General features: G+C 38.5%; 1 protein-coding gene across 4 annotated transcripts in view; it reads left to right on the top strand.

Moving 5' to 3' along the window:
* GTDC1 (glycosyltransferase like domain containing 1) overlaps positions 1 to 22,286 on the top strand; it is a 293,649-nt gene that overhangs the window by 85,791 nt on the left and 185,572 nt on the right. For all 4 annotated transcript variants that reach the window (XM_059476534.1, XM_059476535.1, XM_059476536.1 and 1 more), the window contains exon 6: positions 1,735 to 1,908. In XM_059476534.1, the coding sequence (XP_059332517.1) occupies positions 1,735 to 1,908 (174 nt within the window). The remainder of the gene's footprint in view (positions 1 to 1,734; positions 1,909 to 22,286) is intronic.

Genomic DNA, 22,286 nt, shown 5'->3' with positions numbered 1-22,286 from the left:
TGGCTTTGGACACTTACAGGGATGGGGGAAAAGATGCTCCATTCTGTCTTCTTCAGCCTCCATTATCTTCTACGTGTAGTTACATAACATTTATCTCCCATTTCTGTTCTGCTGAAACCTCAATTTAACAGAAAATTGGAGCCGTGTCCTCTGTATTATTCTTCACACTTCAGTGGTCATCTGCAAAGAGATGCCATCTTTTCATCTTCCAAATATGTTAGAAATGGGGAAAATGTACCTTTCCACTTTTACACAGAGTGTAAAAAATTAGAGCACTTTGAACCTTCAGGTTGGTGCTTTGGATCAGTAAAAAAAATCAGAATTCAGATGTTTCTAAGGAGTTAATCTTTCTAATTTGCCCCTGGTTTGCAGAGCCTGCAGGAAGGAGCTAGGGCAGGTAGGAGTTCATGCATGGGAGAAGGTGAGATGATGTTGTTGGAGCCTTTGCTGTGTGTCAGAGAGCAGCAAAGAAATGTGTCAGGTCCCTGCCTCGTGTCATCTGTAAATCAGTGCAGAAAAGATGACTTCTGTTCAAAACCGGGGCTTCCAACGGGTTAAAAACCATGGGTGGGCAAGAGGGTAAGATGCCAGAAAGCATTTCAGCTCCTGCAGCCAGCTTGAAAAGGATTATTTCTCTCTAATGTTGGAGTTTCTTTGCTTTTCCTGCTGACTCCTGCTGCTTTGGTGAGCAGTGTCAGTTCTCTTTCTTGACCAGACAGCAGAAAGATGCAGAGAGGATGAATGACAGCCTCTCACCTCAAATATACTTTTCACCAGCCCTGTGACTTATGAACACATGTCCTCAATGTATCTTCTGACCTGTAGGTCTGTATTACAATATATAACATATCGAAAAAACCAACTGGCCATAAAGCATTTCTTACCTCAGTGAGTGCTCTGTGTGTTGGTGTAGCTCAGGTTGTGGCAGCCCTGCCAGGATAAACTTCCAGATCCTTCAGGTTTTTTATAGCTGCTTATTTTCTCCAGAGTGACTCTAAGAGTGGAGAAATAATACCTGCATTATCATTGAACTCCGTCTTAAAATTATTGATCTGATTGATTTTAAAACACAGCAGTAGAAATAAAACATTAAATTTATATGCCAATTCTTTTCAAACTTTTTTTTTGGGGGGGTGGATATTGTATGCTTTTTGTTTTTATATATAGAGGATATACTCTTAATCAGGATTACATTTGCATAGGTAAAATAACAATCCATTTCCTTAGTGTCCTGCTGCCTGACACACATGGTCAGTTGAAGGTAGGTTAACCAAAGGTAAGTTGTCCTTCAATAAAAAATATTTCTGAGGAATTTTCATTTTCTTCCAACTTAAATTCTACAAAAGTCTACAATTCTACAAAAGATTACAGTGGGCCTTATCTGTTTATAATGCTTCTGAGAGATGATGATAGTAATACTATACTCTTAACCATTTTATTTAACAAAACTCCACAGCTAGAATAGATGTGCTCCTTTAGATTAATAGTAGTAATTTATTATTAGTTAAAAAAGGTTAAACATGTTTTTAAAGGGTGAATAGAGAGAAATTAAGACATTTCTGATTAAGGTACTTGTGATACTCCTAATTCATGTGAAAAGGCTGATTTTAATTAGCATCCAATTGCACCTTTTGCTTGTTCATGGGAACGTGTATCCTATTTCCTTTGCCTGTAGAATAATCCTGTTCCTTTTGTGCCAGCAATATCTTCATTAATCTTCACCACTTTTTACAGTTTGGTCGCTGATGTTGTGGTGTTCAACTCTGCTTTTAATATGGAATCCTTTCTTAAATCTATTGGAAAATTTATGAAGCTGATTCCTGACCACAGACCTAAGGATTTGGAAAAAATAATCAGACCGAAGTGCCAAGTTCTTTATTTTCCAGTCAGGTTTCCTGATGTGAGCAGGTTAGTACATTTTCCACGTCATAAATTGCCTCCAGCCTGTCAAAACTCTGTATTTATGGTGACGTTCTAACTAATCAGCTAAAGCATCGTTAATGAATGAGTTTGATAATATGCAAAACCCCCTAATTGATAAATGTATTTCAATAATCAGAGGCTATTGAGGCAGCCAAGCCTGTCCTCAGTGCCTGTCGTGCAAACTTGCACTGTTCAGGATGAGTGATTTCCCACTTGTTTCAGTGATTTCCCACTTGTTTCAGCCTTCCAGGAGTTCCAGCTCCTCGGTGATGAGTTTTGGGGTTTTTTTTGTTAGGGTTGGGATTAAATGTGTGAGATAGTATTTTTTGTTTGGATTTATATGTTTTTTAGGTTTTATTTATATTACAGTGTTCTAAACTGTGAGTTTTATAGTATTTTATTTTAATAAATTAAAAATGGAGTTGTATTTTTTTTCTTTGTAAGATTCTTTAAGGACGAATTGTTTAATTAAGAAGCGACACTTAAATTATTTTTATTTTTAACTTAGTAATTAACAACTGGTGGATCTTAAAATTAAATTATATAATAATGCTTACCTTTATGAAGAAGAAGGTGAAGAAGGAATTAGTTTTTGTTTTAAAACTTATTTTGTTTTTATTATATATAATTATATATATTTAAAATATATAATATAATATATCATATAATATCTATATCATACAATATCTATATCATACTACTAATGTAATATAATGTAATGTAATATAATATAATGTAATGTAATATAATGTAATTTAATATGATATGATATATAATATAATATGATATGATATAATATGATATAATATGATATGATATATAATATATTATTATAATATATTATTACAATATTATATATATTAATATTATAATATTAGCATTATAATATATTATTGGAAGGGACTGTATTAATATAATTAATATAATTAATATAATAATTATAATATTAATATATTATTATTATTATAGTAATATATTTTAAAACTTTAAATTCTGAGTTTTTTACTCTGTGATACTACACATTTTAATTTAAATTGCACACTTATATTTTTATTTTTATTATTTAATTTTGGAAGTTTTCTTTACAGTTTTAGGTTAAATGTAGTGTTTTCTTGGGGACCAGTGTTTTTTAGTACAGAAAGTCTAAAACCCTCAGTAACCAGGGTTCCAACACCTCGGCTCTGTGCATATTTGTGCAGGGGAAGAACAGTGAAAGAGATAAGCGTGCAGCCAAGGAGCTGCCTTATCCCCTCCTCTTCTTTGAGTGTGTTTGCAGTGGGCAGCAGCGTTCCCGTGGCAGGGAGCAGCCCTGCAGATGTTGGCATTTGCTGCAGCAGGAGCTGCTCCTCGCTCCTCCCCGCTTACTCTGAAGGACGATTTTTATTGCCCTCCTTCAGAGCCCGCCTTGAAATTAGCACTGGGTTATGTGGCTCCAAGGGAACATTCACTGGATCCTTCTCACTTTTGATTAAACCTGGCACAATTGTTTTTCCTGTTATAAGGGACTCTCCTCCCACTGAACAGGAACTTTGCTTCAGTGGGACCAGCACTAAATAGAGTGTGATTCTGCAATTTGATTATGCTCTTAAACCCCACACCATGCTGGGTAGGTTTTTTTGCTGAAATAGGGATGGGAAGCACTGCAATGACTTTGCAAGAGCCCGCCTTTTGGTCTGATAAGAAGTTCTGGCCACACTTGAGATCTTTGTCCCTGACCAGCCTGTACTTAGAGTTATTTCAAAGGCTAAATATACATGTGTGGTAGTTTGAGGTAGAGAAATTTTTAGTGCAGGAGCTGAGGTCGTGCACTTGCTGATGTACTCAAACTGCAAGTTTGATTTTCAGTGTCTTGGAAAATTTTGTATTCTAAAATACTGATGCAAATCAGTGTCTAAAGTTAAATCTTTAAGCATCTGTTTTTGACAAGTGGGTTAAACTGCTCCAGTGTTTCTCAGGGACTTGGCTGTCTGTATGGCAGCATAGTTCAGTACCTGTATATCTTTGAGGATCTACTATTCCCTCTTAGAGTCCAGAGCTTTTGAGCACAGGGAATGCTGTGGGTGCTCAGCATATTTGATGTGGAGCCAGTTCCAGAGGCTCTGGGGGTTTTGGCATACCTTAGGAATCATGTGGCCCAGACCTAGTTTTGGAGATGAAGTTATGATAACCCTGTCTCGTGTATTACATCAGCTCTTCTGGACTTGTCAGCCCTGGCAGATGGGGTCAGACAAGATCTGACAAATTGGGCTGAAGTCATCATGCACACAGCGCTCGTTTGTCCAGAGCAGGAGGTGATTAGGTGGGTAAAACCATGAGCCTGCTACCTAAACTGGTACAGCAGGAAGATCTCACACCTCACCGTGGGCTCCTTTAGAGTCCTGCTCTCATGTTAAATCCCATCTCACTAGGCAGGACACCTTTCCCTTTTTATTGTGGTCACTGCACTTGGGATTATATCAGAAACCTATTTTCAACAGTGATAATTCAAGATTAAGATGTACATAAACAACTATGTGACAGTAAAACTTTCAGAGCAGACTGATTAGAAACAAAAATTAATGTCAACTCTATACTATATATTTTATTCAACAGCTAATTTAGATATAAGATCTGCAGTGTTTATAGTCCAATATCAAGACAACAGGAAAAAATCTGAAGAAAAGGCTGCTTCTGCCTGACTCTGAAGTTCTTAGGGTTTTGACCTTCAGCTGCAGCCAAAATTTGCTTTCTCTTTATGTATTTTACATATAGTTGAATGCACCTGTGGCAATTCAAAGCTGTTTTTTTAAATTTGGATTGTATGAGTATAGTGACTGAATGGAGATTGAGGAGAAAAAGGTTAAGAAAAATTGTGGCCAAGCTAAAATTTATAAAGCAAGCTCTTAGCCCAGAGTGTTTTTCAAGTTATTTTCAAATGGTAATTTGCTTTATCCAAACCAAACTCATACAGTGTAAGTAAGTGATTATTTGCATGACTGACAATCATTTCAGTGCCTGCAGTCTTTTTAAAATGCATAATTTTGCTGAGATGTTGGGAAAATATTTAAAAATTCTGAAGGCAAAATAACCAGGGTGGGTTTTTTATTTTTTTATTTTGACCTCTTTAATTTTGCGCGTGAATGTCTCAGTGTGTGTTCTTGTCTGAAACGTAATCTACCTTTGGATTGGGGAGAGAGAGGTGATCTGAGAAATCATCCTCACTTGTGTGATGGGGAGCTTTTTAAGATTATTTTAGATTAATATTGCAGTTGTAGGGCAAAATAAAATACATCTGAGCCTTGATCAAAACCAGTGTAATGAAGGATCGTGTCACAGGAGTTAATCCTGTGAAATATCTACCTTTTAATGTAATTACTGTAGTTGATGGCCACAAACAGCACAAGCAGCATAGTAAATGATCACTTAAGAGGGGAGGTATAATGATGAAAGATATCCTAGGAAACACTTGTGGATACTCCGAGAGGCACCACTGTAATTTGTAGTGTGTATTTAAATATTTCAAATGGGCCTCTAATGGGCTTTTCTACTTCTGAGGGGAAGTTGTTGATGCTTTTTTATCAAGAATCTTTTTTTTTAAATAAATGTTTGTCATTAGGACTCATGTTGGTGCTCCCAGAGCAAATGCAGCAGACTGTGGTCCTTATCTGACAATGAGAAAAGATGAAAGGATTTGAGGATTTGACAGAATAAGATATTTACTGACCTAATCCTCCTGTTTTCTGGTTCTGACAATGACTGGCTTCCATATTCTATCCTGTTGTGCCAAGGCTGCTCTGTGTATACCCACCCCATATGATTTCGTCCTTGAATTCTGCTCTTTGTCCATTCTGGTGAAGTATATGATGTGGGAATAAATATCAGAGTATTTCTAAGCTTCAAGACAAAAACCCCTCTGAGTTCAGGCTGTCCCTGCACAGTGCATTGGTATTGCAAGGGATGGAGAGCAGTGGCTGAGTATCAGACTGGGGGTTTATGACACAGAGTTAAATACATTGTAATTCACACTTACCTGGCCATTGACTTCATTTTAGTATCTTTTCTATTATAACATAAATAAAATCCAATTTTTTTTTTCACTATATGATCAATAGAGTCCATGTTGATATAATCTTTTTCCACTTTTGCACTGTAAAATGATGGTCGGGGAAGAAATTCCCTTTTGACTGATGTTATCTCTGGTATTTCTCTACATGCCAGCAGAGCCTTCTGGAAACTTCTGCAAGGTCTTTGATGGTATTTGGATATCCACTGGACCACTATCCTGGTCTAGGGGAAGAAGTCTCTACCTGTGGCAGAACTAGATGATCTTTAAGCCCCCATCCAGCACAAACCATTCCACGATTCTGTGGTTTTATAGGAATTCTCTCATCCCATCTGTGCCCACATTGTCTGTCAGTGGTAGTTTGCAAAACAGGGTCAGATTAGGTTCTCCTTGGAATTCATTCCAATGAAAATTTCAATTTAGATTTTGGTTATTATTACTATTCCTCTGATTGTAGTATATCTTTATTGTTACCACACTGTGGTAGGAAAGGAAGATGTTTTTATAAGCAAGAATGAAGTAAGGTTTGTGAGAGCTCAAAATTCACATTGAACTGAGGTGGAATAATATAAAAGAAACATGAGAGTATGAGGATTACAGCAGAAAATAAAAGCTGCTTTTTTTTAAAGTGGAACTTGTTAGTGAGTATCTTGTACAATTTGCATTGCTCATTTTGAAGAAAAATTAAAGATTTTAGACTTGTTTCTTCATTTGCTTCTATAACTTTGTACAGTTAACAGGACATTCTCAACCATTTGGGCTTACATTTTTTTTAGTTATAGTGTGAGAGAGGCAGAATTTGCCAATTCAGAGAGTATTTTAGGGCCAGTCAAGGGAGTTCCTGAGTAAAGCAGAAGTTTTTAAGAGACACTTGCGGTATCTCTTGTGCTGAGACGTGTGTGGAGGAGCCTGTTTTGGGAAAGTAAAAGAAATTAATTAAATTAATTACATCACTTGGATCAGGTTTGCAGGGCTGAACTTAACTGGGAAAATGCAGATGTCAATGAGCAAGGAGAGACTTGAATTCATAGGAGCCCAGAGCTATGCATGGGCACTTGGGACGTGTCTGTGTTGCAGGGAAAGCTGCTCAGCAGTGGTACCCATGTGAGCTGTAGTGAGCTGTCTTGCATGTGGGAAGCCACAGATAGCTTAGGAGAGCAGTTTTTGGCTAATTAACTTCCAGTGAAATAGTTTGTATTAGCTTGGGTGGAGTGCTAATGACAGTGACTCTGGTACTGGGGGTCCCCTCCTGCCTTTGGTGGTGGCTCGGGCATCTCCATGGTGCTCTGTGCCCTCTCCAATGGCACAGCCTCACTGCCACCACGGTTTATGGGTCATTAGCATAATTAGAAAGTGCCAATAGACTGCTCCTACCTTGGGGCTTGCTGCTGAAGAGCTGGGGGATGGAAATTGCTCCCCAGAATCTCTTTCCTCCTCACCTGCCGCAAGCGGGGTTTGAGGATGGGTGTTGGCACACTGAGTTACACAATGAGCATGAGGGATGCCACCAGGATCTAGGACACAGCCCTTGTTGGGAGGAATGTGTAGTGTGGGCTCAAAAAGGGAAAAAAAATGGAATTTTTCCATTGTGGAGCTGTTGGCAGTGGAGTGGTTCCTCCTGCCCCTCTGGGATTAGTGCTAGCTCAGGTAGCTGCACCTGCAGTGAGGGTTTAGGTGGTTCAGTGAAGGACACCTTCATTTCCAGTGTTTTCTCACATGGTGCTTCCTCCACACACTCACCTGTGCTGTTCTGGGTGATGCAGGAATTTCCATTCTCCCTCTGGATCATGGAAGAGCTGTTACCCCAGCCTTGTCTTCCAGGCAGAACATGCCAGTTTTATCCCCAAAATATTTATTCCCCAGGCCACTCCAGCAGCATCAGAATGAGAGTGCTCTCCTAGAGAAGGGCCTGGCTGAAGAGTCTGCTGGGATGTATTCATTCTGCAAAACTTGCTAAAAAGTAATTTCTTTTTTATCTATTCAGGGACAAAAATAGTTTTACTGACTCTCTTTTATCTGTCGTATAGGTATTCCTCTAAATGCTATCATAATAACCATTTAGGCTCACAATAGCTCACAAGGATACTTAAGCAGAATTCTCTGTGCAACCCACTTTTTTATTATGTTGGGTACTGCTCATGTTGCATACAACACATTCCCATAAAATTTGCTTTTTGTATTTACAGAGAAATTTCTCTGGAGAGTTAAGGTCTTGTAAAACATTCTTGTTCTACAGCGTGAACGAATTATCATACTCTGGGGAGTTAAAAGTGAAGTGTACTGAAGAAAAGAATTTTTTCATTAAAATGCAGTTTATATTGATAAAACAGATTACTAGCATTTGATGAAATGTGAAACTTGGATCTACCCATATCGCTAAATCACCAGTAGGTTTATTTTGGCAAGAAGAATAGTATGTAATGTATATCAGGACCAATCGTTATACAGTACCTGTTAGTTTTGTATTAGATTAAATTGTCTTTCACTAAAGTACTTGGAAAAAGCCCTACTATATCTGTATCTTGAAGTAGCAGAATGTGGTAACCAAGAATATTAGAAAATAAAAGCTGTCGTGTTATCAGTTTTGGCACAGTCATTTATCAATCAGTATTTTAAACATTGACAAGTGGTAATTTAATAGGGAATGACCCTGTTGGCAGGAAGTTCTAATGACAGATGATGCAAACTCATTTATCACTATGGGGCTGTGCTGGCTTCTTACCTTTCTCAGTATCACAGCTCATATTTTCCAAGTCTGGGATGTGAGAAGCCACAAAGGGCAAAACCTGTGGCACTGAGCCTATAACCACTCCCATCTAATCTGATTAACCCCTTAGCTGCAAATTTCTCTGAAGCAGAGCTGGTGAGACCTACAAGTTCTCATACTGATTTAAATACCATTTGCTTTTTAAGGAGGATTTTCCACAATACTTTCCCATAGGCAGTTTTTCAGAAATATTCAAGTTGTGTCACTTTGAATACACAGTTGAGACGTGCTGGTGCTTGGCTTTCAAAAAACAAACCACATCCTAATAATTAATAGCACATTTCATTAGCAGGCATTAAAAATATTGCATGCAGTGCCCTATACAATGGGCAGCTATTATTATTATTATCATTACTACTCGAGGAGGAAATGGATGCATTCAGAGGTTTAATTGATTCGTGCATATTCATGTGGGAAGTCAGTGGTAGAGTCACGACTGGACTGGATTATTATGCACTTCCATGCATAATAATTTCTCTGCAACTTGGGAAGAGAATAGCCTACCTTGCTGTAATAAATGTGGGCATTTGGAGTTGAAGGATGTCATGGGAGAAGGGTTGAAAATGGCACCTTCATCAGCAACTGGTATGGGTGGTGCTCCTCAGTCTTCTGGGATTCCATCTGGAAAACACTCATGCAGCTGTACTTACTCTGAATTAAAAAAAAAAAAAAAATTACTCTAGTTTCCACACTAGTAGAAGTTTTAATCGATTCAGTATAAATATATGTTACCTTTTTTAAAGCATCATGAACACAAATCCTTGTGGGGGCTTTCTTCACCTTCCTACCTCAATTCTCTCTCTGTGTCTTTTCTTCTCCTTTCACAACAGAGTCTTTCTCCTGAATGCTGGGGTTGAGTTAAACATCATTCCCATTCAGGATGATTGAGACATTAAATATTTTCAGTGTTCACATCAAATTGTTGTCATAACAATCAGTGAAATTTAAATTTAATTGGTTAAAATTGTCACAGCAGACTTAAAATAAAGCTGTGGGTTTGTTTGTGGTTTTTTTTTCTTCTTTTATCCAAAGTGGAAAAAAGCTGCTGCTTAATGTTAGAATCCTGCAAAGTACTCAGTACCCTCATTTTACCTGCAGTCAGGGGGAACTGAGGGCTTTTGGTGAGAATACAATGTTAACAGGGGTAGAAAAAGGAAAAAGGTGGCACAAAACTAATTCTGGATATTGAGTGGTCTGGCTGTGTCCAGGTCCCTTTCAATCCATAGGAACTTAAATCATTTGCATGTGTGAAAGATGGTTTTTATACACAAGGCTGTCCCTGCTGGATTTTGCATTTCAAAATACTGCCCTTCAATGTTTGAACAATTTCATATTTTTTTATTATGAAATTAATGAATATTGCATGGAAGTGAAGGTGGATTTTTTTTTTCCTTTAAAAGGATTTCATGCTTACAGGATTGTAACAGAGAGGGAGGCAGTCATGTTGGGCATCTTATTTTCTTAGTTGCTGCATGAGGCAATGACAGAACCTTATTGTTTAAATATGCTGGGTACTTGAAATATAGTATAAAAGAAAACAGGTATTGTGCTAAAAATTTTGCAGAAAATGTAAAGAATAAGAAGGGACATGTGAGTTTTTAAAGATTCTTCACTAAGAATATAAAATATCAGAAATCAGTTTTGAAAGGATGAAAGAACCTCCGTTCCCAGTTGTAGGGGAGTGACAGTACCTTTAGAAAAAGCCACATTTCATCTCGAATGCAGGGTTAATTTGGGGAGAAAAAAGCTAAACCAACCAAAACCCAAACAAACAGCACCTTCTAAAAGTGTGGTGGAATAGATTGCCTTGCAAATTGTTATTAAATGTGAGACTGAAACTTTATGTGTGTTGGATCTGCTTCAAGCACTGTTGTGTGCAAGATTGCAGACACCCCATTCCCGTTACAGTCAGAGGTACCGTCAGATGGAAGTGTCAGTGGGGAAGATATGAAGATGTTCTATAGAAATTATAGAGAATAAGAGAACAAAATTGCAGGATGGAATCCATAAAATCACATATTGGAGAGGAAACTTGGAGCATAGCTCTCCAGTCCTAAGGAGATGACCTTTATGTAATGTGTAAGAACAACTAAATGCAGATGTTTTATTTATACCAAACCAAATGGGATGAAGTTAAATGATTTTTAATTTTGCCAAATCACAGATAATTTCTTTGTTGCTCAAGGAGTGTTTTAATCTAGTTAGTTTTTTTGGTTTGAATTTTTTTTTTTTTTTTTTGCATTTGCAAATACTTAATATTTTATATTTTGGACATTCCCCCTGCTCAGTTGTGACTCCCAGATGAAATAATCCTCCTCTTCTTCCCTTTAAATAATTCAGATAGCATACATTTAAAAATATGAAAATCCCAACGTAAATGTGCCAGAAGTGCTTTTAAGGTAGGAGGCTGTTCTGCTTTACTATGGAAAAGATGCATCTCTAAATGGTAATGAGGCTTCATCAGTCCTGGGCTTACAAACAGCAAGTCATAGGGATGCTTTGTGGAAGGACTGGGAGATCCAAGTCCAGGACTGTTTTCCCAGCCTCTTATCTTAGAATGGTTTGGATTGGAAGGAGCCTGAAAGATCATCTTGGTCTACTCCTGCCATGGGCAAGGACACATTCCATTATCCCAGGTTGTTCAAGCCCTGTCCAACTTGGCCTTGGACACCTCCAGGGATCCAGGGGCAGCCACAGCTGCTCTGGGCGCCCTGTGCCAGGGCCTCACCTCCTCACAGGGAACAATTCCTTCCCAATATCCCACCTATCCCTGCCCTCTGGCAGTGGGAAGCCATTCTCCCTGTCCTATCACTCCATGCCCTTCTCCAAAGTCCCTCTTCAGCTGTCTTGGAGCCTCTTTAAGCACTTTAAGAGGGCTCTGAATTCTCCCTGGAGCCACCCCTTCCCAAGGCTGAACACTCCCAGCTTTTTCAGTCTGTCCATAACATAGCAGAGGGGCTCCATCCCTTGAGGCATCTTCGTGGCTTCCTTTGGACTTGTGCCAACAGCTCCAGGTTTACCTCAAGTGTGCAGGAAAAAAAATTTCTTGGGATTAGATTACCTTCTTTAGTAGTGGGACATTTTTTGTTGAGAAATACTTACCTGCTGCAGAGTGGCTTTGGTACAAAACAAGGTCCCATTGTGTTCAGTTCATTATTTTTAAACAAAGTTACAGGCAGTAACAACAGCCAGGAAGAAGGAATTATGTATTAAGTTGAATTATCCAATCTGTAATAAATTTTAGAGTGGATTCCTCATAAAATGGTGCCATTTTCCTTTAAGTTGACTCCTAAGCAGTGCTCAGATCAGACTTGCAGAAAGCTGGACTTTGTCCATCTGTGACCTGCTGTCTGTATTTCTTTCCCCCACACAACAGTGGACTCATCATCAGACCACATCCTCTCTATTTTCATTGCTACCCAACCAGCCATGGGAGTAATGATTCCATAGAATCATGAAAAGCCTTGGGCTGGAAGAGACTTTAGATCGTCTGTTAGTGGTGTGTGATGTCTCACCACCAGAACTCTCATCTTTCCACTTGTGCTTCCTTATCAGCTCTTTTTGTCTGGAACCACAGGTCTCTTACTGCTGGTTCTGCAGCAGTCGAAGAGCCTCAGATTTAATTTCTCCAGGATGGATTTGGTTTTAGGTGTGTTCCCCTCTTCATGGCAGAATACTCATCATGAATGTTCTGCAACAGGATTATATCTTCAGTTCTATAACTGACACTCAAAAAACCCCCAAGCTATTCACAGCCGTGTTCTCCTTTGAACTCTTCAACATTTTCCATCTGCAGCTGATGGTTCTCACAGGTGTTTAATAGAGAAACAGGCAGATCTTCCTTCCCTTGGTCACTTTGATGTGCTAAAATTGGACCAGTGTTTGTAACTGTGCAGGTATTGCCACAAATGTGCTGACATTTAGTGCAGCTAAGTAACTGCACTGTACCTTATATATATATATATTTTTTTTTTTTTTTTTAGTGTATTTGAATCTCATACACCATAGAAAAGATATTTTAAATGTACAGATTGATTTGTCTGTGTAAAGCACTGAAAAAAAAAATAAATGTATGTTGTTCTGGTCACCCATGCTCAAGAAAGATTAATTTAAACTGTGAAACAGGTGTAGAGAATTGCTGCTAGGATGATTAGGGAATCTGTATTATGAGAGCAGATTAAAAGAGTATGGTTCACTTGTCCTAGCAAAATAAAGGTTGAGAAGGGGATATATGTTAATCTTTATAAATACAGTCAGAGGATAAATGCCATGAAAGAGGAGGAATTATTTAAGTTTCAGGATAATCCTTACAACATCCACTAGGTATAAATTGGTCATTATTAAATGACTGAGACTGGAACTGAAAAAATGGGTGTGGAGGTTGGTTGCTTGGTTTGATTTTTATTTTCCAAAGACACATTTAGTTGTGAAATGACTGCTAAAACACTATTGAAATGCAAGTTTGATAAATTCATAGAATAATTGGTTAAACAATACAGGAGTAGTGCCAGGCAGCTGCAGATGTTTGTTGTGATGGTATCCCCAAAATGAAGGTGAAAAAAGATGGATGATGAGCTGGTCACTTGGTGACTTCAGTCTTGAGACCTGAACTGGTCCATGAAGGAGATCCTGAGTTCTCAGCATCTGTACAAGACACAACAGCCCAGCCTGTTCTGTGTTCTTGTGTTCTGCACAGTGTTGGTCATGTAGATCATTAATCATGTGTTTCATAAACGAGCAGTGTCCTGCAAGGTTCATCCAGCTGGTCTGTCCAGCATCTGACTGTATTCAGGATGGGCTGAATTTTTATTGGTTGGATTCATAATGACCCTTGTGGGAAGGGAAAAGAAGTGAGGGAGTGTTTTTGTCTGACTGTACTGGGTTCATCTGGACATTTTAGTGCTTTTGAAGAAAATCACATCGTGGCCAGTGCTTTTTGTCCCTCCTCTTGTCTGCAACAAGGGAGTTTTTGGGGCATCACTCTGAGGAACATAAAATCCTGGAATGGTTTGGGTTGACAGAGGCCTTAAAGACTATCTGGTTCCAAACTCCTGCCATGGGCAGGAACATCTTCCACTAGACCAGGTTGGTCCAAGCCTCATCCAGCCTGGTCTGGAACTCTTCATGGGATGGGATGGGGTGGGATGTCAACAAATTCATGGATGATGTTGTTGTTTTGGAAGCCTGGGCATCCCTCAGAAGACAAGTAGAAGTGGTGCCAAAGGGTTGACAACCACAGGGATTTGGGAAAGCATTGGGTGAGGTGTGCCTCAGTAAAAACCATTGTCAGGCAAAATGTTTGAGTCTTTGTGGCTCTCTAAGAATCCTTCTCTGTTTTGCCTCAGTTTACTTTTGCTCACTGAAGCATTTGGATAAAATTATTCCATTGAGCTCATTGCAGTCAGAATGAGTTATTTTAACTTTCTTATTTGATGAGTCTGTAGGGCTCTTTCATTTTGATTCTTGTGTAGAGCAGTTTTAATACTAAAACTGCCTCAATCTGTGCTAGGAGCAAATGGAGGACAGAAAGAAGAGCTTTTTATGCAGTAATTCCTTTCAGTGACTGAAATTTATCTGTCCTTCCTCAATCTTCATCGCACGTCTCTTGGATTCAGAGTTCACTTGTGTTATCTGCCATCTGAGTTTGAATTATCCATCTTGAGTGATATGACTATATATGGAAAAGAGAGGATTGTACCCTTTTTGTGTGCCTAAACTTGTTGTCTTTTTGTTGCCAATAAGTGGAGGAATCAGCTGACAGGGTTCCTGGTAAAAGAGTTGCGATGAAAAATTAAAAAAAATATTTAGAAATATTAAAAGGTTAAAAAATTCTTTTTTTTTTTTTTGTTTTCTACTGAGACCTTCTGTGGGTTCCACAAAGTTGCCTGATATCAGGACATATTTATGACAGTAAACCATTGTATCTCTGGTTCTGGAAGCAGCTGAGCTCTTTTCAGCGGTACCCAGTGCTGGACTTGCCAGCACATCTATGCGTTGGTGACTTATTATTCCACGAGCATCACTTCATTTGGGCTGGCAATAAGTCCTGCTCACTCATTGTGCTGCAGAGGAATGTTTAAAGCTGCGATGTGCATTGGAGTCTGTTTGTTTGCAGCAGCTGATTTGCCTAAGCTTTGATGCGCAGTCACTTTCTGACATTTGTGTATTTCAGCAGTGAACAATGTAAACTCATTTTCCGAGCACTTTGATTACTTGCACATAGCAGTGCCCATGGCATGTGACAGAGAAGAGCACTCTATCCACTAATCAGATAGATATGCTTCAAGCGTATTTACACAAAATAATGAAAACAGCTGTTAGATACCTTTAAACTTGAGTGTGTTTTGTTATTAATCTACTAGCCCGTACACATGACACTATAATTCTTCGCTCACTCAAGTTGCCTTTAATGACACAGTAATAAAACGGAGAGGGATGAAAGTAATGGAATTGTAGAATGTAATGCCTCAATTGTTCTACAGTGTCTTCCTTTTTGCCAAAATAAACCACAATTAGGTCCATATGGTGTTTTGAAGTTTTCAAGCAATGACCCTAATAAAAAGTAATGAATTTCTGACAAAAGAAAGCATGGTGCTCTTTTAAGCAGATATCTTTGCTATTGATCTAGTTATGATTGCAGACTGATATGCTAATAGAAGAAGAAAGGTTCAACGTGCCTGGTACAAGCACTTTCATTTGTGGTTTATTTTATTCTTATGAAATTCAGATTGAAAAGGTAGGAACATGTTGTAATCCATCAGTTATGACTCCCTTTTAAAAGACCTACTATAAAGAAAACAAATGGATTTTCCTTGAGGAAAAAATGGAGAGCATTTGTTAACTTGGAATTCCTAAAGTGAATGCTAACTAGGAGGATGCCTCACAAAGATGAAGATGCTTTGTTTGGATATGTGAAATTTGACTTGAACACTTCAATGTCTTCAGAGGTCCAAGCTCTGGCATTTACTTTTCTCTCTTTTAACCTTTTTTGAATTGTCATGATACTCCTGTTCATGCAGAAAATCAAAGTACCCACAAAGCAGTTGTTGGGGAAGTGGAGATACTCAAACGCAATGACTGGGGAGGATGTGCAGCTCATCCTCCTGCATAGCTGTGGGCAACAATAAACAAGTTTGGTGTGTCAGCATTATTCCAGTGCAGTAATGGGAATGCTTGAAGTTGAGGTAATGAAGTTGTAATAAAGAGAGATGGAAGGTTTTGGAAGCAGATACGAGGAGAAGGAGAAAATAAGTGGCTGATTTGATGGACCTTCTCTGCTAGAGGTTGTTGAATGAGTGTTCATCCCACATACACATAGTCCTGAGTTCCTCAGTTGAAAACCATCTGCTTGATAATGTCTGTTATTGGCATTATTTCTCTCCAAGAAGAGTAGCTGAGGCCTGTAGTCTTGCAATGTGAAACTACTCAGAGCATCCTTCCAAGCCAATCTGCCTTGTCTGGCATTGATCACCACTAGGAACTGTCTTGGAGTGGCTCCTTTGTGGTAAATTAGGAGTCCAGTTATTTAATGGGCTGATTTCTCTGTTTCATATTCTCTGTCTATTGAGCTGCCTTTCAGATTCCCCACTCCAGTCCTGACTGAACCTTTGGAAAAGACGTGAATTTTGGCCTCAACAACCATTTTTTGTTCATGTTTTGCCACCTTCTACGTTGGTAATTTCTCTATCTCTTTATGTATCACATAGGTGTGGGTGGTTACTTTGTTAATTTTAATAGGAAAGAATCTTGTTCATAGGTAAGACTTGTTCTCCTCAAAGTATCTTACTTTTATAAGCAGGGTGAGTTCATAAAATCACAGAAGGGTTTGGGTTGAAAGGCACTTAAAAGATCAGCTCATTTCATCCACCTACCATGGGCAGGGACACCTGCCACTGCACCAGGTTGCTCAATTGCTCTTTATTCCACCACTTTTCTTCCTGAAAATGCTCTGGTTTAATTTCTTACATTCTTATGCTGGCTTCCTCGAGATGTGAATGATTAATTTCCTTTATTGCAGTTATGTTTAGTAGCATTTGTCTGGTGCTTAGGAGCTTGCCTTCTGGAGGAGTATATGTCCTGCAGGAGAAATAATCCCACTTCAGATTGTAAAATCTGGATTATTTATGTTACCTTGAATTCTAGTAATAGGAACACAAAACTGAAAATCTTCACCTACCTTCCTGTAATTAAAATATTTTTGAATTATATTTTTTCTTGCCTCAATTTTTTATGTTAAAAACTTTTAAAAAATGGTCTTGTGCAGTGAAATAGATTTTAGACAGGCTTTAAGTTATATTTTAAAAAATCATAGAGTTTGGTTAGCCTAGGAAATGCTTAAAATGTGTCAGCTTCCATAGACAGTTGTATATGAGAATTGTTGGACTTTTAAGTTCCACTCAGCAGGTTCTCCAGTGAAGCTGGATAGAAGCAATTAAACTTCTCCCCCTATATAATAAATAATAATAAACATGTGGAAATATTCTTAATATTAGAAAAGGCTCAGAAAAGAGTGTGAGCTTTCAAATGCTTAACTTAAGCATTTGATGCTTAAATGCTGAAGTCCTTTATTCATTAAAATATAAGGATCTACTTCTGCAGGGTTGTGCTCCCATTAGAAATCTAAATGCCATCAGGTGACTTTAGAATTTCTGGCTTATTTTTTATTGAATTCAGTTGAAATTATTTGAGATTCTGAGGTATTGTAAAGGTCTTGGAAACCTGCAAAGTCTTCTATAAACTTTGGAAATGTAAAGTTTTTGCTGTCTGTAGTGTCCCAAGTTTTATCCATTAGTCTGGAACAGGAATCACTCTAACCCTGCTGATTGTGTTTTTATTTACTGGGTAAAAGCACGCAAAATATTCTCTGTCCTGTATTATTTGTACTTTCACTTGCATTATGATAATACAGGTACATCCTGATACTTTCGAACATGTGAAAATAATGCAGCCAGTGTATTAGAAACATTTATTAACAAAAAGATAATAACCCAAGGTTTCTGATCTTTAATATAAGTGTGCCTGAGCACTTATGGACAGTTCTGTGGGTGACTGGCTGCGGTCATGCAGATTTTGTCAGTCTGCCTGTGCGTTTGCAAGACCAGCTCCTTAATGAACAGTCATTATTATTGTACAGCTCTTAGCAGTAGGCCAAAATATTGTATTATAGATCTCATGTAAAATTTTCAGTCCTTCATGCAAATCCCAAATGTTTCCTACTTTTTGACTTGCTTATATATAATTTTCTTTTTTTAGAGGTGTACCATAACTTTTTTATTTAATTTCTTCTTGTATTTTTGATGCATTCAAGCTCCTGTAAGAACAATGTCCATTACTGTGTGATGATCAAAAATGGTGATTTTTAGCAGTAGATTGAGGGGACAAGTTTAAGGAAACGCTTCTTGTGCTGTGTTTTTGGAAACACAAGCTGGTTGTAGAGGTTACATTCAGGGACTAGTATGCCAGCATTTGGGTAAATTGGGATATAAACAAACATCTGTTGCAGGAATGTAGAAATGACATCATAAAGAATGTATGCAAAAACTTAATTGAAAAAAAATGATGCAGAATTGCAGCATGACTTAACGTCTGAATTGATTTTTGCCTTCAGAGTGAAAGTGGGATTTCTGTGCAGCATTCCAATACTATAAAGTATTTAAAATGTAATGTCCTATTAACGTCCCTAAAATGTAGACTCTGGGTCACCCAATAAGAATAGTAGTTACAGTAATACAGTATATGTAATATGCAATTATCTTGACAATAGTTTTATTTTTTCAACAATTTTGTCATAAAAGAGCAGTAAGATACAATGAATTTGATTCATTTTGTGTGTGTGAATCATTTAATAGGCCATTACATCTACTATATTAGACTCCATTCTCCTTTCAGAGCTTTTCATTATAAGCCTGTCTTTAATGGAAAGAAGTTTAACCTTCCCTCCCAGATAGATTGAACCCCATAACAGTGTAAACATTCTCATTATAAAATAAAATCCCCTTCCCCAAGGGCAGCACTATAATTATGTTGCAGAGTGTTGTACAAATGTTTCTCTTAAAAAATGTTGTCTCATTCTTGTCCTCAAGTTTTTATCATTTTCATTTATGAAGGGAATCAATAATGCTTTAGAATCATAATTTAATAAAATAAATGTGATCTGATTATTTTTTAATTTTTTGAAGTTATTTTAATCAAGTTTGAGAAGAAGTCATCAGTAAAATTGCTGTTGATTTATAAATAGGATAATTAGAGGCTTTCCTCCTAAGTACTGTTCACTGGCATTGTGGCTGTTTTTATTGCCTAGTCAAACCTCTTCATTCAATTTTAAAATTGCCTTTTGAATGAACTGTGCTATGAGCTTGCCAAATAGTGTCACCATTAATACCTTACCTCTTCTATTTCATTGTCCAGTCTGTAAATGCACAATAAATTGTTTGATAAGGAGGTCAATGAGGTTGTAGTAGTTTTTAAGTGAATTACGGCCGAACGTTTCAGATTATGTCACACTCTTATTGCAGCACTGGGTGTAAGAGGTGGTGATACACTGTGTGGGAGATCATTTGGTGGTGTTGCTCCAGGACTAGACACAAATCAAGGAGAGCAAGTTCTCTACTGCTCTCTATGTAGAGAATAGGTTTTAAAAACACACCTTATTAATCCAATTTAAAATTCTGTGTCCCTTAGTCCAATTAAGAAAGCTCTCAGCAGCAGGTGCACAACACAAGGATGGGTAAGGACAAAGATGTTTGCAGGCACGAGACTCTTTCACTGCTTTGGTTGTTGAAAACCTGTTGTGGCATTCCTGGAGGTCCTAAAGCATCTCTAACCGGCATCCTGGATGTTTATATCTCGTATCTCATCAGGAATTCGGTGGGAATTGGGTTTTTCTGGGTAAATGAGGAGTGGCTGAGGGAGCTGCTGTAGGAAAGGAGGCTCAGGGGAGACTTCATCACTCTCTACAACTCCCGTTGACAGGAGGGTGAAGCCAGGCAGGGGTTGGGCTCTTCCCTCAGGTAATGAGTGACAGGATGAGAGGGAACACAATCAAGTTGCATCAGGAAAGGTTTAGGTTGGATATTAGGGAAAATTCTTCACCAAAAGGGCTGTCCAGCCCTGGCATGGGCTGCCCAGGCTAGTGGTGGAGTCCTCATCCTTGGAGGGATTTAAAAGCCTTGTGGAGACTTGGCGTTGCTGGGGAGATGTTGGACTCAACGATCACAGAGAGCTTTTCCGACCTAGATGATTCAGTGACTCCACGATTCTGTAAGTGATCCTGGAGAATCCTGCCGGATTGGTGTCACCATTCCAGCAGTTCCCTGTGCAGATGCATCACCCTCAGCCAGCCCTGCAGTGCCTCAGGAGCTGCTCTGTGCCCAGGCTGGGGCTCCCACCCCGGCGCGTCTCTCCCGCAGCGCGCGAGCGGCTCTGAAATAGAAACGTAAAAGGCAAAAGTAAGAAACTTTGTGCTTGTTGAGTCTAAAAGAAAGTCTGTTTGTGTGTGTCTCTCCCTTTGTAACAGAAGGAATGTTTCTTATGTTTCTGTCTTCAGACAGTTGGCACACATTTCATCTCAGCAGCTGCTTTCTCTTAAAGTGCAGTAGAGTGTAGGACTGTAGTGACACTAGCATTAATACTTCACATTCTGCTATCATATGCTGTCACTATGAAATATGGATCTAGGTTACATGTGTTTGCAGACTTTGTACTGCTGAATTATGAAAGCTGACTCCGTTGGAGGATTGTGTTGTATTCAGAGACTGTGAACTGAACAATAAATGAATGCAGGCAGAGACTTGCAGTCATAAGCAGTATCCTCCTTTTTGGCCTAATTGAGACAATAGCTTTAAAATGCGGAATTGCCAAATAAAACTTCGCTGTTGACTTTGGTAAATATATTTAGTAAGTATTTAAATATGTCTTTTGTGGGCACCTTTTAGTTGTTATCCTCAACCTTGTTTAAATATTATTTTTAAATCCTGGTCTTCTGAATGGGATGAATTACTGCAGATGAATAAAGTGGATTGCAAGAAGTACTACAGCTGCATGCCAGAGGATATTATTGGGAACAATTAGTTATTTTAGTTATTAAGACTTAGTGTGTACCCATAAATACAACTCTGCAATTCTTTTTATGTGTCTGGATGGCTATATGAGGGGTGAGGAGCTGCACTTTATTTATTTCTAAATTTATAAAGTTAATACAGATGTAAATATCAATTAAAATGTCAGGAATCATTGCACATGGGAACATGGGGGTACTGGTCTGACCCTGCTGAAGTCACCTGAGGCTAGGCAGTAACTAAAGGGTGAGCAAAGCTGCTGGAAAGGAAGATATTGGAAATATTTTTAAAGGAAATTTCAGCATAAGGAGATACCTGGGAATCTGCAGGCAGATCTAAATACAGTCCCATGTGCATAATTACTGTGCTGGAAGTGTTAATCAGTGTTTTGGTTAAATTCAGATTTCTTTGGTGCCTGAAGATCTGCCAGTAAATTATTTTATTTCTGAAAATCAGGTATCCATAATTTCAGTGATAATGCCACTGATATGACTATACACTGACAATTAAACTTGGAGCTGATTTTCCTTGTACAACCACTGATGGTCAGGAATCAAACCCAATTGCAGAAATCTGGTATTCAGTGTAACACTCTCAATTTATTTTCAGTTTTTTACCTTTGAATATCAGTGTGTACAGAAGGATGGAGTAAATAAACTATATATATATATATATATATATATGTTTATGGGTAGCGTTAGGGTATGTTGCTCATAAATGGTCTTTGAATCTCCTCTTGAGGAGCTCCCAGTGTCAAAACCCACAATGAGCGCTGTCACCATGAATGGTGTAATGCTCAGAATAATGTTAGAATGGCTGTGGAGAAAAAAAAGTTTGATCTCACTGAACTTGCCCGTGTATTTTAGTGTTTTGCATGTGTGGGGTTTGTGTCATCTGCCCACGGAATGCGATGTGAAGTGGCTGCTGTCACAGCTCTTCCCGTGTTAGTTTTGATGGTTCTTTTGTATCTGATTCTTAAGTGGGAAGGTGGGGCTGTATCCTCTCTCAGCAGTGCTGTTCCTGTGCTTCCCATAACAACCTTTCTATTGTCACCTCATCCCCTGACTTTTAAACTGCACCCAGGTTCATGTTGAGTTTAAATGTGCTCGCCAAGGATTGTCCCAGACTCGAAACCGTGCGCTTCTCATTCTGTGTTCTACAGGGCATTGTTCAGCTGGCTGGAGAGAGGTGAAACATAACATAAACAATTTCAACAACAGAATTTAACCTCTTAATGAGACAGGCTGGAGGTGATATCTCAGTGCTCTCTCGGAGCCCCAGCTATGTGCATAATAAATCGTGAAGGTTTTTAGGTGCTCACTCATTTTTGGGGCAGCAGGCAGTTGTATCATCAGTCTTCTCTTCTTTGCCTGTCTTCTCATAGCCATCGAGGGTTTTTTATTCTGCAGGAACTTTGCCGTGCAGAGGTTTATTTCTTAATATAGGGAAATAAATTTTCAATCGTCTACATCTATTTTCCTGTCAATGTGATGATAAT

This window comes from Ammospiza nelsoni, chromosome 7, assembly GCF_027579445.1.
Source record: "Ammospiza nelsoni isolate bAmmNel1 chromosome 7, bAmmNel1.pri, whole genome shotgun sequence".
Taxonomy (NCBI): Eukaryota; Metazoa; Chordata; class Aves; order Passeriformes; family Passerellidae; genus Ammospiza; species Ammospiza nelsoni.
This window is presented reverse-complemented; position numbering and strand designations above follow the sequence as displayed.